At 39.1% G+C, this 15713-nt stretch overlaps 1 protein-coding gene across 1 annotated transcript in view; it reads right to left on the bottom strand.

Moving 5' to 3' along the window:
* Nsun2 (tRNA (cytosine(34)-C(5))-methyltransferase Nsun2) overlaps positions 1 to 15713 on the bottom strand; it is a 157588-nt gene that overhangs the window by 123986 nt on the left and 17889 nt on the right. Inside the window, exons 2-3 of the mRNA XM_067150154.2 lie at positions 14316 to 14396; positions 5085 to 5326 (exon numbers count right to left, since the gene is read on the bottom strand). Of these exons, the coding sequence (XP_067006255.2) occupies positions 5085 to 5326; positions 14316 to 14396 (323 nt within the window). The remainder of the gene's footprint in view (positions 1 to 5084; positions 5327 to 14315; positions 14397 to 15713) is intronic.

Here is a 15713-nt window from a genome sequence, read left to right as displayed (position 1 = left end):
TGATCCAACACTATGCTCAACACACCTGAGGGAGCCAATCAAATCTATAAGCTAACAAATGCTCGATACCCTTCTACCCAGGATATGAAATGGGTTACAAACATAAAAGATGCCAGCCACCAAATTCTATGCGAATTGCAAAACATTCTTCAAAACTGGAGGGAGTATTTCGAAACAATATGCAACAAAAAATTTCCACACCTACCCAAGATGGCGCACACTGTACATGAGTAATAGGTCCCACAATACTTAATGAAGTGGTTTACCGACCACCTAAAGTATCTTATTTGATTGAGTTTGAAACATATCTTCTTAACTTGCTATCAGCCTATCAATGAAAAAATGAAAACCTACAACCTGTTTTCCAGTCATTGACCAGGTCAGGGATGTAATGAATGAAACATATATAGGCTGTTATTACAATGGGGTCGCCACTCCCAAGATGATTTATTAATGAGTGATAAATGCTATGAAATGATAATGGAGAGTGTTGCTGGAATGAAAGATGACAGGGAAAACAGGAGTACCCGGAGAAAAACCTGTCCCGCGTCCGCTTTGTCCAGCACAAATTTCACATGGAGTCACCGGGATTTGAACCACGGTATCCAGCGGTGAGAGGCTGACACACTGCCATCTGAGCCATGGAGGCTCCAGCCTATCAATATATTATTATATTAGGGAACTTCAACACTAAATCTACTTTCAAAGATAAACAACATTAACAAACTAGAAGACTTTTATCTCATGTGACTTGACTACCCTCTTACCCTACTAACCATGTACATCCTGCCAACAACATTTCCTACACCTTAATAGATCTCAAAGTGACTAACAACCCTCAGAAAATGGCAATTCACGGATAAATTTCAGTACCAGCTGTATCCACCCACGATTTTATGTTTCTTGCTTACTCACTTCACATTCCAAAATATAAACCCTGATGTAATGTGCAGGAATATGATAGATGAATTAAGATAAAATGCCTACAATCTTCCATGGAATTATATTTTAAATCTGAAAGACATCGATGCAAAAATAAATTTAAGTCAATACATAGCCTATACAACGTGCACCAAAAGGACAGATGAGAATATCCCGCAAACCTAATCTATGGCTAACCTCTGAAGTTAAAAATATGATCTCCCAACATGATAGTCTTTTCCAATACTATAAATTGAATCACGACCTAAGTACCTATGAAAATTGTAGAATTATTAGAAATAAAACAGAACAAATTGCACATGATCTTAAACTTAAATATGTTCATGAATCAGCAAGTGACTCAAAACAGGGCTACTGCCTGGAAGCATCTCCAAGCCATGGGCATAGCCAAAACAAGGGAACAACTTTAGGTACCAGACATTCTACCCAACAATTTATATGCTTATTTCACAGAAGAGAGGGTTTAGTCTAATTTGCTTAAGTAGATAATAACCTATCACTTATCTCACAACATTGCCCCTGCTTTGCCTTATATACCATCAACAGTAAAGAAGTTGAGAACATCTTATATTCTATAAAATCCAAAGCTAATGGTAAATGGTGTTGATGATATTCCTATAATCTTCATGCATGATATTATTCACACTATTCTCCCCATTCTCACTCATATTTGTAATTATTGTCTCAAGATCGGCACATTACCAACAATTTAGAAGTATGCTAATGTAATTCCCCTTCCTAAAAACCCAGGTTCGAAACTTCCATCTGATTACCATCCCATTTCCATTCTCCCTGTTCTTACCAAAGCATTAAATTGGTGGTACATGCTCAAGTACTGAAATACCTACATGCTCAATCTCTTTGGGACCCCTCAATAATCTGGTTTCAAGAAGTGCCATAGCACAGCAACAACATTACTCAAAGTAACTTAGGACATACGGACAAGCAATGGAGGAAAGACAAGAGACAATATTCACTCCTTGACTTCAACAGTGTTTTGACACAATATATAACCACACATTGTAAAAAAAAGTTGAATCCTTTTTCGGTAATAAGGCTAAAAAATTGTTCACTGTATTACAGATTGGATGCAACATGTTATAGCACAGGATACTACTACTCGGTTGCAACTCAGGAAACCAGGAACTCCACAGGGTTCTGTCAGGCTTCTTTTGCTTGTCCTCTATCAACTCCTCTGCAACCACCAGATAACACCTTTCTGCAGATGATATCTAACTTTACTCCATGTTGGTATCAAAACTGTATGTCAGTGATAACCCTTTCCTTTTCAATCCCAGAAAGACCCAAGTTGTTATAATCAGTTCACAGGGATCACTGAATCATCTTGTTCTTCTTCTTCTTCCCACACCTGTGGGGTCGCAAGTACAAACTGTGTCCACATGTGCATTTGACCCTGTTTAATGGAAAAAGGCTAATCGTGTGTAGAACAAATTATTAATCTGAAAAGCTCTATGAAATATTTTTGCAATATATCAAACAAAAGTTTTATTTTCACATCTGTAGACTTCAAAAAGGCATATGACAGTATAGATCAAGAATCCCTTTTTGAAGTACTAGGAAAATTTGGACTAGAATAGAAGACAACAAACATCATCAAAGAATCACTCAGAGGGACCAAGTCCAAGGTAAAATTTACAGGAGAACTGAGCTCAGAATTTCAAATAAACACAGGAGTACATCAAGGGGATGGCCTATCCCCTTTGCTCTTCAACTGTGCACTTGAAATTTTTTTAAGAGAATGGAGAAAGACAGGTTCAACAACACATAGACTAGGACCAAAACTAAAAGGCATAGAAAAAGACTGCTTAGTATTTGCAGATAACATGGCATGAACTGCCCAAGACATCCCCAATGAACAAAATAACTTGAACTACAAAAAAAATTATAAAATAAAATAAAATAATAATAATAAAATTTTAAAAAAAAGCATTAAAAACTGGATGAAGAAGGAAATCCATCAGTCTAAAAGGCAGTGGCTAGACCGGCTCTTTGAAGAAGTGTGCGATGAGTGTCAGCCCCAATAATTCCTTGAATTGAGTGAAATGCAGGAAGGTAAGCCAACAAGCGGACCCTGCACCTGAGCAAGATATGCGCTATGCGAAGAAGTCCATAATGAACAACAAACCGGTGAAAAGAATTACCAACACTGTTATATTGTTTCGTATTCATCATTTTCATTTCCTCTTGTCCAGCTCCTGCCAGGTCGGGGTGCTGATAGTATACCATCACTCATTTTTAGGCTATTGTTATGATGGGGTCACCACTCCAAAAAGCATATAATGTTTCTTATTACAGCCAACAATAAAAGTGAAAGGTGTTGCAAGGAACATAATAGGGCATATGGGCATTATGAAAGTTTACTTAGAATGCAGTCCTATGTGAAGTGGTTATAGTGTGTATATGAACTGAATTGTGAATTCATTGAGTGTGTTGGTGCTTTGAGAGAAAGTATATTTCATATTTTTTCGGAGTGTATCCTTTAGGTCTGCAATGAAGAATTTTCATGCTTGTGCTGATGTCTGAATTCATACCCTGTGCCCAATGAGGTGGTCAATTCGCTTGTCATAATAAGGTGTACCAACATAGTGTTCCCTACTCTACAAGAAGTAGAAAGTAGTACTCATTCACAAATAACACTTGCACAAATGAGCAGACTTGCATTGATCATTTGCACTCATGTGTTGACTTATGTCTGTTCAAGTACTATAGAGATATAATGCCTGGCTACATCACAGTGAGAGTTTAAAGTGAACAAGGAAATAGAGAATCCCACTACTTTTGAAGTGAGATTTATCATTCAAATTCTGAGCCCAAATATGAGTGACCCAAATATGTGAAATCTATCAACAAACTGTAGACCTACATAGTGATGTTATGGATGAAATAAAAGGGGAACTACAGTACTGTACAATTAATTATTTGACTATCTTACACTAAGTGTAGTGGCCATTATAACTCCTCCTGGCTATCATGGCTCTCCTTGTGCTCAATATCTAGAATTCTGTACAAAGGAATATTTTTAAATCCTACATTAGAAGAGGAGGGTCTTATACGGAAACTTGCTTCCTGATTTCAGACAGTTTCTTTGAGAGTTCCATTGTGAACACACGGATCTGGTTTATAAAATCACAAGACATTATCCAGATTTTTTTTTGCTAGTTGCTTTACGTCGCACCGACACAGATAGGTCTTACGGCGACGATGAGACAGGAAAGGGCTAGGAGTGGGAAGGAAGCGGCCGTGGCCTTAATTAAGGTACAGCCCCAGCATTTGCCTGGTGTGAAAATGGGAAACCACGGAAAACCATTTTCAGGGCTGCCGATAGTGGGGTTCGAACCTACTATCTCCCGAATACTGGATACTGGCCGCACTTAAGCGACTGCAGCTATCGAGCTCGGTTTATCCAGTTTTAACCAACAGAAAGTGTGCTTTTCTGCAGCAGGACAATGCTCTAGTACATCAAGTAGGATGAAATCATCAGAATAACCATGAATACGATGGAATATAATTGCTACACTGTGCACAGGTTTACACATCCAAAGCCAACAATAGGGAACAAATTTTGATGCTGGCAAACAGATGAGCAAAAGTCATAAAAATCAACAGCCTTTATTTTGAAGTAGTGTAATAACTTTTTATTTAGTTGGTATTCTTATAAAGTAGTATTCACAGAAAAAATATATTTCAACCAAAAATAAATTTAAAGGAGATTCAGATGCACTAAAAACAGGATTTTATACAAAATTTGTCTTGTAGCCAATAAAAAGGCTAGTATGAACACATTACTTATTATTAAAGTGTAACAAAACATTAATACATAAAGGTTTTCAGTAATGGTGGAATGCAAAAGGCCTAAGAGTGATTGTTGCCAATTAAGGTTCAGCCCTGGCGTTTGCCTGGAGTGAAAGTGGGAAATCACAGACAGCCATCTTCACGACTGCCAAGAGTGGAGCAAGCTAACACCTACATGACACATACTGTGTAGCCAACTCATTTAGTTTCTCCAATTTCACTGAGATATAAATCCAAGATATCAATAAGCATGGACTAGTACTTAAATCCTAGTCAAACCAACACCAGAAATTATTCATAACTAGAAAATACAATGGTTTTTTACTTACCATGACAAGCACAAAGGTTCCACTGTTCCATTAGTTTCTTTCTCAACATCATCCTCTGCAGTATCCCTCTCATTAGAATGCTCCACTGGCTTAAGGAAGCCTTTAAAGAATTCACTCTGTATTATTCGAAGTAAGGCTCTTGATTCTGATTTAGAAGCAGTTATTCGGAACACAGTGGGAAGGGGTTCCCTCAGTGATGTCATAAAGACATCCCATTCATCCTCCGGAACAATTTTTTGTAACTGAAAGTTTTCAATAACATATATATAGTAAATCCCAATATGACAACTTGTACCATGTAACTTAAACTAAATCTTTTTTTCTTAAAGTGGAAACTAATAAAATAGCAAATCTTTGTAGAGTATAACAACACCATATTTACATGCATATACAGAGTGCAGCAAAAGTCACTTAAATGCTGCACATTGTATCAGTGGTCATATTTTTGCTACTTAATGAAGTAATCATGAATCATGTGTGCGAAGAAATTTGTGTAAATAAAGTTGGCAGGACTGGTTTGTTATTAACAAGCGACTATCTGAGTCATGTCAGTATTTTCCGGCCTTATAGGCCATGGTCCAGGAGCGTATGATGGTCCAGACATTTCACCGAAGACTGCGATGGGCATTATCAGAGGTTATATCTGACTTCAATACCTGCGAAACTCACAGTCGAATGGAGTGGTATTGCAATTCCACCTCATCATACAGTGCAGGCTAAAGTGCACTGCAATTTAAGATTATTAAAATTTGATTAGTCAACCTATTCAATACAAATGATATTTGCAAAGTTAGGACTTACATCCTATTAAACTAAGGTCTAAAGGGACATGTTTCGCCCTTTAAAAGGGCATTATCAGCCTTTTTACATTCATGCTAAAGATAAAAATCAGGATCCTGTTGTCGATAAGAAAAAAATATAAAATGAGAATAAAAATTAGAATGAATATTATGCAATATGTGCTATCATGAGTTCTTAAATGACAATTGACAATTAAAATATCATTTAAAATGTTTGCGAAGAAATGGGAGTTGGTAAATATCATTTAAAATGTTTGCGAAGAAATGGGAGTTGGTAAATATCATTTAAAATGTTTGCGAAGAAATGGGAGTTGGTACGATAATTACATCAGCAATCTTAAAATGATCTTATAAAACTGAACAAACTAGGCCTTAACTAAATAAATAATAAGAAAGTCTATGGCTAAAGTTGCCGTATCAAGGTTCGTGAAATTCGGCTGGAAGCAACCTGATTTTAAATGTAGAGTAAATGGTTAATAGAATCCAATAGCCACTCAAGACAACATAAAACCTCTCTCGTTGAAAAGTCGTAATGAAACTGTAGTATGGCGCATGTAGATTATAAAGTTGTGTCCAATCAATCCATTTGTAACATGTAAAGTGCACTGCTCCCCTACTGGCCCGCCAGGCTTACTACTGGCCCATCAGGCTTAAGAGGCGGTCGTTGATTGGCTGTTGGCCAATGATTGAAGCATTAAGGAGCGCAATGTACGTCGACCTGCCTTGGTGGAGACAGGGAACTGATCACCCGTTGCTTTTTCTGGTCTGCCACAGCCATCGTGTCCTCCAATATTTAAGGCTTTTACGACTGGAAACCAGGCTTTGTTTACCCATTCAGATTCTTCCTTACAGTTGAAGCTGTTGGTGAGCTCCAGGAATTCAAAGGCTTACCTTTGTAGCAGAATGCGATAAGATACAGTAGTTGACAGTACTTTCTGCTTGTCCCAGCCGGCTATGTCTGTTGTGCTCCTTCAGTCATGTTGCGATGCTGCATTTTGTAGTTCCTATGTATACCTGGCCCCAGCGGCACGGGATCTTGTAGACACCTGCTGTGGAGAGAGGATGGTGCTTGTCTTTAGCAGTCCTAAGTAGTTCCTGGATTTTCTTCATGGCCTATATATGGTTTTTATCCCATGGAAGTCCAGTGGCCTCCCTATTCTGTCAGTTGTCTTCCCAATATAAGGCAGAAAGGTTTTAGGTGCCAGCCGCTCCTCTTCTTTCTCCCTGGTTGTTGGACATCTGGGATGGAGCGCTTACTGTATATCTTTACGGCTGTACCTGTTAGTAAGTAGGGCCATATTGAGGTGGCTGAGCTCCTCGTTTAAGTGCTAAGGTTGACAATTGACAAATTCTACTTGCACGGTCAGCCGGCATATTAATCACCCCGTATTTTTATTGTGGGGGGTGGTTGGACATCGTCTGAAGATAACGGTCTGTGTAGGGTTGGCTTGCAATACACTGTGTCCCAAGTTTAATCGGCCATCTTCATTACCAGAACATCGAGGAAAGGGTCTTTTCCTTAGTTTTCTGGCATCACAGTGAACTGAATATTGGCGTTAATACTATTCAGATGCTGTAAAAACAGCTGTAGTTGTTCCCGTCCGTGGATCCAGAAACAAAGGTGTTATCTACGTACCTCCTCCAGGGTCTGGTACCTTGACATGCTGGGGAGATATACACCGGCCTGCTATACCCGATGACAACCTGGCGAGGAAAAAGGGTAATGAGATTGGGAACATGGAATGTACGAGGAATAGCTGGGAAGGAGAATGAACTAGTTGTAGAATTTGAGAGAGCAAGACTTGTAGTACTGGCACTGACAAAGACAAAAAAAGAATGGTGAATTATAATGTATTCATTTACAGTGGAGTTTGCAACAGACTAAGTGCCAAATCAGGAGTAGCATTGATGGCCCATAAGAATTTCAGGAACAGATTCAGGAATGGAAATTTCACACAGGTAGGATCCTCGCTGTCAGCATGTGTTTAGATTCTGGGGCAGAGTTGACTTCCTTTATTGTGGTGTACAGAGTGAATGACAATGTAAGGAAAGAAAAGAAAGATAGGCTCTACGAAGAGCTCCAGAATGTAGTGGACGACACTGGAGAGGAAGTTATTGTATTGTAGACTACAAAAGTGTCATCTATGTAGCGAAGCCACACCCTAGGTTTAAGTGGTGTGGTCTCGAGTACTGTTTGTTCGAAACTTTTCCATAAAGAAATTTGCGATCACCGGGCTCAGAGGACTGTCCATGGCGATACCGCCGATTTGTTCGTAGAAATTGTCATTCCACAGGAAATAGCTTGTGGTGAGGCAATAGTTGAACAAGTTGGCCTCCTTTACAGGTACTTTAGTAAAGAGTAAGACCACATCAAAGCTGACAAGTAGATCTTCGGCTTCTAACTGGATGTTCTTCAGTTTTTTTTTTTTTTTTTTTATGAAGTGGCTTGAGTCTCTGACAAACGATTGTGTACCACCGATGTAAGGTTGTACTGAGGTGGCCAGATGACTAGCAATATTGCAGGTCAATAATCCAATAATACTCATGATGGGCCATAGAGGTACAATGTCCTTGTGAATCTTGGGTAAGCCATATAGTTGCATAAAATGAATTTCATTATAAAGCCTGTATTGTCGTACGTATACTTTAAAGGTATGGTCAAATGCTCCACCTTTACAATACTAAAAATTTTATTATTTAATTATTTAAATAACATTTTAAAAAATATAACGGAATATGTTTCATCTATCTTGTAGACATCAGCCGAAAAGTTTTAAGATCAAGCATAAAGGACAAGGACAAAAAACAACACATTAAAATAATTCGGACTGCCGAATGCATCAGTTAAAATAGTGAAGAATGTGCTGGAATGTTCTGAGCATAACACTTGAATACTGTTAAAAGTGAAATTAAAAAATTGTACACATGAGATGATTCCATAAAATTGGCATTAAAGTTCTTCTTGACTTGATGGTGCTGTGTTGACATACAGTATTCCGATGTGTCGGTAAAAACTTGATAAGAAGCACAATGTTTCAGTAGAAGAAAGACGATCGATAAACATGTGATAAACATGAGTGAGGGTTCCAGTAAAAAGATATTGAGATCGTCTTATTGGCGTGATGATATTGACAATTCTTGTTAAAAAATTAGGCGGAATATCTGATCGTAATATCGTATGTAGAATGTGCAGTGGAGGGCCCTAGAACGAGAATGATGGCTATTATTAACGTTAAAAGTAGGCAAGTTTTTAAAGTATCTTGTAATACAAAAGAAGAATGAATGAAAATAAAATGCGGCACATCTGATTACTTACGTTCTCGCCTACCCAAGAATGACTAGCTCGGCGTGGTATGGATGTTTGTGGCTAACTGGAGGCGAACTATGAAGGCCGTGCGTGATGGGAGCTGGTATGAGGGGAGCCAAAATTGGTTCAACACAACATGATGAGCATGTCAGAACATCGGTAGGAAGATATGGAATTGATGAAAGAAATGAACGGGGAAACAGGCTTCTTGAGTTTGCAATTCAAAACAGGTTCACAATAACTAACACATTCTTTAAGCATCACATCTGGCATATGTACACATGGACTTCGCCTGATGGTCAATATAAAAATCAGATTGATTACATCCTGATCAGTTCAAGATGGAGGTCTTCTGTAATGGACACCAAAACCTGTCCTGATGCAGTATGTGGCAATGATCATCAGCTTCTTAGAACAGAAATAAGAATTAAACTTTAAACACCAGTTAAAAGATCACACAGGATACAAGTAGTTAATATGTTGTCATTAAGGAATCATTGGCACGAAGAGCCTCCATATTACAGGATCCAGTAACAACTGCAGAAGGGCTGTGGAATGTGACTAAAAACTGGATAGAGTCCTCTTTGAAAATCTAGAGTACCAAATACTAGAAGGCAACTTGACTTGACCCTTCAGGTTATAGAAGGAAGAAGGGTGCCTTAAAAAATCTGGCACTAACACTAAAGAAAAAAAAAGAGAGCAAATGTTTAATCTTGATCTTGCAGAAGAGATAAGAATAGTAACATTTGTTCTGAGACTGAAGATCATGCAAATCAAAACCACAGCAAGGAGCTTTTTGACAAAATTAGAATAATCACTCGAGATTTCAAGTCATATTCCTGGATTATACAGAACCCACAGGATGATGATGTGGATATAGAGAATGTTCTAGAAACATGGAGATTGTACTGCCAGGATCTGTACAATGAATAATACAATGCACAAGACCAAGTGAAGATAGACAAACAGTCAGATCCTGAACCTAACATCCTCTGAGATGAAGTAGAAATGGCTTCGAAAATGCTGAAAACTGGAAAAGCGTGTGGACCTGATGAAATAAGTGCATAAGTCTTGAAGGCTACAGCCGATGCTGGAATTGAAATGCTGTTGAAAATCTGCCAAGCAATCTGGAATTCTAGGAGCTGGCCCGAGGAATGGGTACAGTCAATCTTTGTCCCAATCCACAAGAAAGGATCGAGAAAAAATATGGAAATTAACGCTTAATTGCTTTGATTTCACATGCCAGTAAAGTTATGCTTCATATCCTGCATAAGAGACTCCGGGCATTCCTAGAGTGTCAAATTCCTGAAGTCCAGACTGGATTCAAGAAAGGAAAAGGCACTCGTGAACAGATCTTAAGCCTAAGACAAATCATAGTAAAGGCTAGAGAATTCAATGTTCCAGTATACCTGTGCTTTATTGACTACCAAAAGGCCACCAATACCGTCAAATGGAACCATGTTTGGAAAATCTTGGATGACGCGTTTGCCACTCTATTTGATTGATCTCCTCAAGTCTTTGTATAAGGAAAATACAGACACTGTGAAGACTCAAAACAGTCACAGCAGTTTTGTACAAGGGCTGGAGTCTGTCAGGGATGTATCCTGTCACCGTTACTTCTCAATCTCTATGGTGAATATGCAATGAGAACTGCATTAGATGACTGGGACAAAGGATTTTCCATTGGGGGATACAAGATTAACAACTTGAGATTTGCTGATGACACCACCTTGATAGCATCATCTGAAGAGGAGTTGACAGAGCTGATCAAGAGAGTGGAGGAAGCAGGCCTAGAAATTGGATTACGCCTAAATCGACAGAAAACCAAAGTCATAATCATTGATCGTAAGAACAACAATAGTCCACATATCCAACAGATTGGAGGTTGTGAAGTTGTACATCAGTGTGTATATCTAGGTTCCTTACTATCCAATGCTGGTGGTTCCAAAGATGAAATAAAGCGAAGAATTGAAACAGCAAAGGTAGCAATGATCCGTCTGCGGAAGATCTGGAAAGATAATAACATCACCATCAATACAAAAAAGAAGCTCGTTGAATCTCTAGTCTTCTCATTCTTCATGTATGGCGCAGAGACTTGGACCATCCTCAAACGTGATCGTGAACAGATAGAAAGCTTTGAAATGTGGTGCTGGAGGAAAATGTTGAGGATTCTTTGGACAGCTCATCGCACGAACACATCAATCCTGACCCAACTTCATATAAAAGTTTGTCTATCATGTAAGGTCTCCCAGCGGATCGTACGCTACTTTGGACATATAATGCACCGAGATGATAGTCTTCAAAGGTTGATTCTTGAGGGCAAAGTCCAGGGAACTAGACGAGGACGAGTACCAACACAATGGATTGACATGGTGAACAGCCCCCTACAGAGTTTTCTCAGAGTAACCACATTGAAAGCTTTAGATAGGGAAGAATGGCGGAGTATGGTTCATCGGCTAGATGGCTGAATATTATGATAGTCACGACGCCTCAGTCATGAAGCAAAACGAAGAAGAAGAAGAAGAAAATACGTACAGTACTTTTGGTAGATGCAATATATTTGAACATTACTTTGTTTTGAATTGTGCTATTTATATGGTAGACTATTTTAAACTAATTTCAAATAAATTAGAAGAACACAAAAGATCCAACACCACCCTCAGTCTTTTGCTAATTTCATGAATTCCTTCTTCCTGGATGTATTTTTACTTCATATTTGTTCTCTACCTCTTATCTGTTTTAAAATGTATGTAATGCACCTCAACACAACTCTTTCCCATAATAAGTAGCTATCATTATTGTGGTTACCCTGTATCTTGACAACTTCTAACTTTGTTTGCTTTATATCTATATATATAAAATAACAGTTTTGTCTGTACATTGCCCAGAATTTAAAAAAGGATGGTATTTCTTTATCGGTCGTGTCCATAGTAATAAGAAAATGCACTTTTTAATTTTCCGTAATTACTGTCTGTCTGTCTATATGTACACGCACGAGAAAATGGCTGAAGAAAATTTAATGGAAATAGATATGTAAAGTCCGGGAATAAGTTGCTACAATCTAGACCATAAATAATCTTATTCATGCTGAGAGATATGGTAGTTTAGGAGAAGGCCTAAAATTTATTTCTCAAATATTTATGTTATTAGTGGTCCTATCTTAATGAAAATCGGTATGCAAAGTCGGGCAATAAGTCGCTACAATCTAGGCCATAAATAATCTTATTCACGCTGAGAGAAATTGTAGTTTAGGGGAAGACCTACAATTTTATTCTCAAATATTTATGTTATTAGTGGTGCTATCTTAATGAAAATCGGTATGCAAAGTCGGGGAATAAGTCGCTACAATCTAGACCGTAAAAAATCTTATTTACGCCGAGTGAAATAGTAATTTAGGGGAAGGCCTAAAATTTAATTCTCAAATATGTAATATTAGTGGTTCTATCGACAAATACTACATAACTAAAGTTATACAGCATTGAATTTCCAATCATTTATGTCTTATACATTTTTACCGTACCGGTTATGATAACAGACATATGTGAATTTGGATTTGTGTTGCTAAGTCCATATCAGCGCTGAGTCATGAGAAAATTGGTAAACAGGATTTAATGAAAATCGGAATGTAAAGTCGGGAAATAAGGAACTAGAGTCTACGCTATAAATAATTTTGTAAGACGCCCTTATATCACAAGAGTCGAAAGAAAACTACATGTGAAAGCCTACAATATAGAAAACTCATAACATTGATCAACAATAACATTACATTGACCATTGTTTGTTGTGATGTGCATTGTGCCTTCTGTTGCCACTCTTTCAATCAATCAATACTGATCTGCATTTAGGCAGTCACCCAGGTGGGAGAGATGGGGATTACTGCTGTATACCGAGGTTTTTATTGAATTTGCTTTACGTCGCACCGACACAGATAGGTCTTATGGCGACGATGGGATAGGAAAGGGCTAGGAGTGGGAAGAAAGTGGCCTTGGCCTTAATTACAGTACAGCCCCAACATTTGCCTGGTGTGAAAATGGGAAACCATGGAAAACCATCTTCACGGCTTTCGACAGTGGGGTTCGAACCCACTACCCCCCGGATGCAAGCTCACAGCTGCGCCCCCCTTACCGCATGACCAACTCGCCCTGTCGTAACCGAGTTTAACAGCCTGCCTGAATATAGGCAGGAAGTAGCTGGGGAGCTAGATAACTTTCCTCTTTAGCATGCCATTCCTCTGGTTCATAAATTTTCTGATACTAATGGTGCGTAACAAACTGGTTCATCACAGCATTCGAGCTATTCAATCCCTACTTTGAGGCATTGATTAGAATGATCAGCGTGCATATTTAACGGAATAATGGCACAGGAGTGATCACGGCTGTCTGCGGCCTGGGCATTCCAGCACTGGAACTTTGGACTGTTACATCGGCACCGTAATACTGTTTGTTACAAGTGAGAAAATGTGCGGTTTTTCATTTGATCGAGTACTTTATGATCACACTGCTTTTGATTGCTACATTCCTACTGACATTTTTGTAATGGCCTAAGTTGACTTCAGTTAGGAAAACCACAAAGAAAGTCTTTCTGAGAATCCCGTAGCGAAGCACGGGTACATCAGCTAGTTGAATATAAATCACGATGCATCAAATGCTTGAAAAGATTTATCAGTGGACTACAGGTATTCATTCATTATTTGCCCTGACTTCTTTCATACAGTTATGTAAATAATCTATATGAATGACATCACACTAGTGTAATACCAATGAAATAAAATTATATCTACATAACATCCCTTGTGTCCTAGCCAATAAAAAGCTTCCACTAAACTAATTAACTGAATTTGGAAGATTGTATTCATAGAAAACAGAATCTACCAGTGAGAAGCAATTTTTTTCCAAAACCTCTTTTAAATTTATGTAAGAAGAACGTGCAAATGAGGAGGATAGTAAACAGCGAGTCGTCATACTCCTCTGTACATGCCATAGCACTTTAAACGGAACTCCAATAATAACACAGTAAGATGTAGAGTATCAGGGCTACCACTTTTGTACAAAACTACAGTTAGAAAAGAAAAATAATCAAACAACACTCCAATTTTAGGTCTCAAAATATACCACAGTATCTTACCTTATAATAAGTTTCAAAGTCAGCATTTTCCCGAACAATGTCACTGTAAGCTCTTCTCGTTCCAGGTGTATCCCATTTGTTCTGGAGAGAAAATAAAGATAATAAGTACATAAAATTCAGTGAAACAAACTACCCAAAACCAACACCAGTGTTAGAATATAGTTACCACAACTGCAAACCTTCTGACAGCTAATTTTGGCATTACTCTTTCTTCCACACATTAACTGCCATAAAATACAATTGAATTAGAGATACCCGGCTAGTAGCATGTAGCAACCCCTTTCAGCTTGATGACGGTGGCAATGTTGTAAAGCACGGACTCCACAAAACACTGGGAGCATTGGGGAGCCACACTGATCCATGATCACTGCAAAGCCTCCCATAATCCACGTAAGTTGGTCGGAGCAGGGTCCAGGACATGCACATCCCTCTGTGAGCATCCCAGAAGTGCTCAATGGGATTTAGACTGGGGATCCTCAGAGGCCAGGCAAGAATCTTCACATCCATAGAGTGCTCATCGAACCAGTCAGGTACAATGGACTTGCTGCAGGTACAAGTTCCCTGCAAGGTGCTGAAGGTGAACAAAGAGGTGAACATAATCTGCCAGCAAGTTCCTGTAATGTTTGCCAGTGAAGGACATTGTCATAAGTACCAAAAGTCCATTTCGTCCCATGTGAACAGTACCCATATGAGGATACCACCATCACCAGCCTGAACTGTCAGCAAGAGGGATTCACTGCCTCATGTGGTTGACGATGCACTTAAACCTGGCCATTAACATGTACCAAACCGGGCGAGTTGGCCGTGCGCGTAGAGGCGCGCGGCTGTGAGCTTGCATCCGGGAGATAGTAGGTTCGAATCCCACTATCGGCAGCCCTGAAAATGGTTTTCCGTGGTTTCCCATTTTCACACCAGGCAAGTGCTGGGGCTGTACCTTAATTAAGGCCACGGCCGCTTCCTTCCAACTCCTAGGCCTTTCCTATCCCATCATCGCCATAAGACCTATCTGTGTCGGTGCGACGTAAAGCCCCTAGCAAAAAAAAAAAAAATGTACCAACTGCTACCTCGAGGCAGCTGGTGGTGGCCCAAGCGACTTTTTATCATGCTTCGGGCGTCCAAAGATGGTGTTCCTTTGCCCACGTTAGCCATCGTGCCTTGTGACTGGTATTGAGTAGTGATACCCTCGTGGGACACTTGCTTCTGTAGCCCATGACAAGGAGATGGTTCTGGATGGCATGGTTGCTCACACATGATTATTCTACAGCAATGGGTGCCCAGCCTAGAGTTCTACCCAGGAATTACAGGTACTTATGAGTGATATGCTGGACTGTGGCCTGTCTACCTGCTGTTACGATCTGAGCTAACCGACAGCGACCCCTGTCATCAACGCATAACACA

This window comes from Anabrus simplex, chromosome 6 (assembly GCF_040414725.1).
Source record: "Anabrus simplex isolate iqAnaSimp1 chromosome 6, ASM4041472v1, whole genome shotgun sequence".
Taxonomy (NCBI): domain Eukaryota; kingdom Metazoa; phylum Arthropoda; class Insecta; order Orthoptera; family Tettigoniidae; genus Anabrus; species Anabrus simplex.
This window is presented reverse-complemented; position numbering and strand designations above follow the sequence as displayed.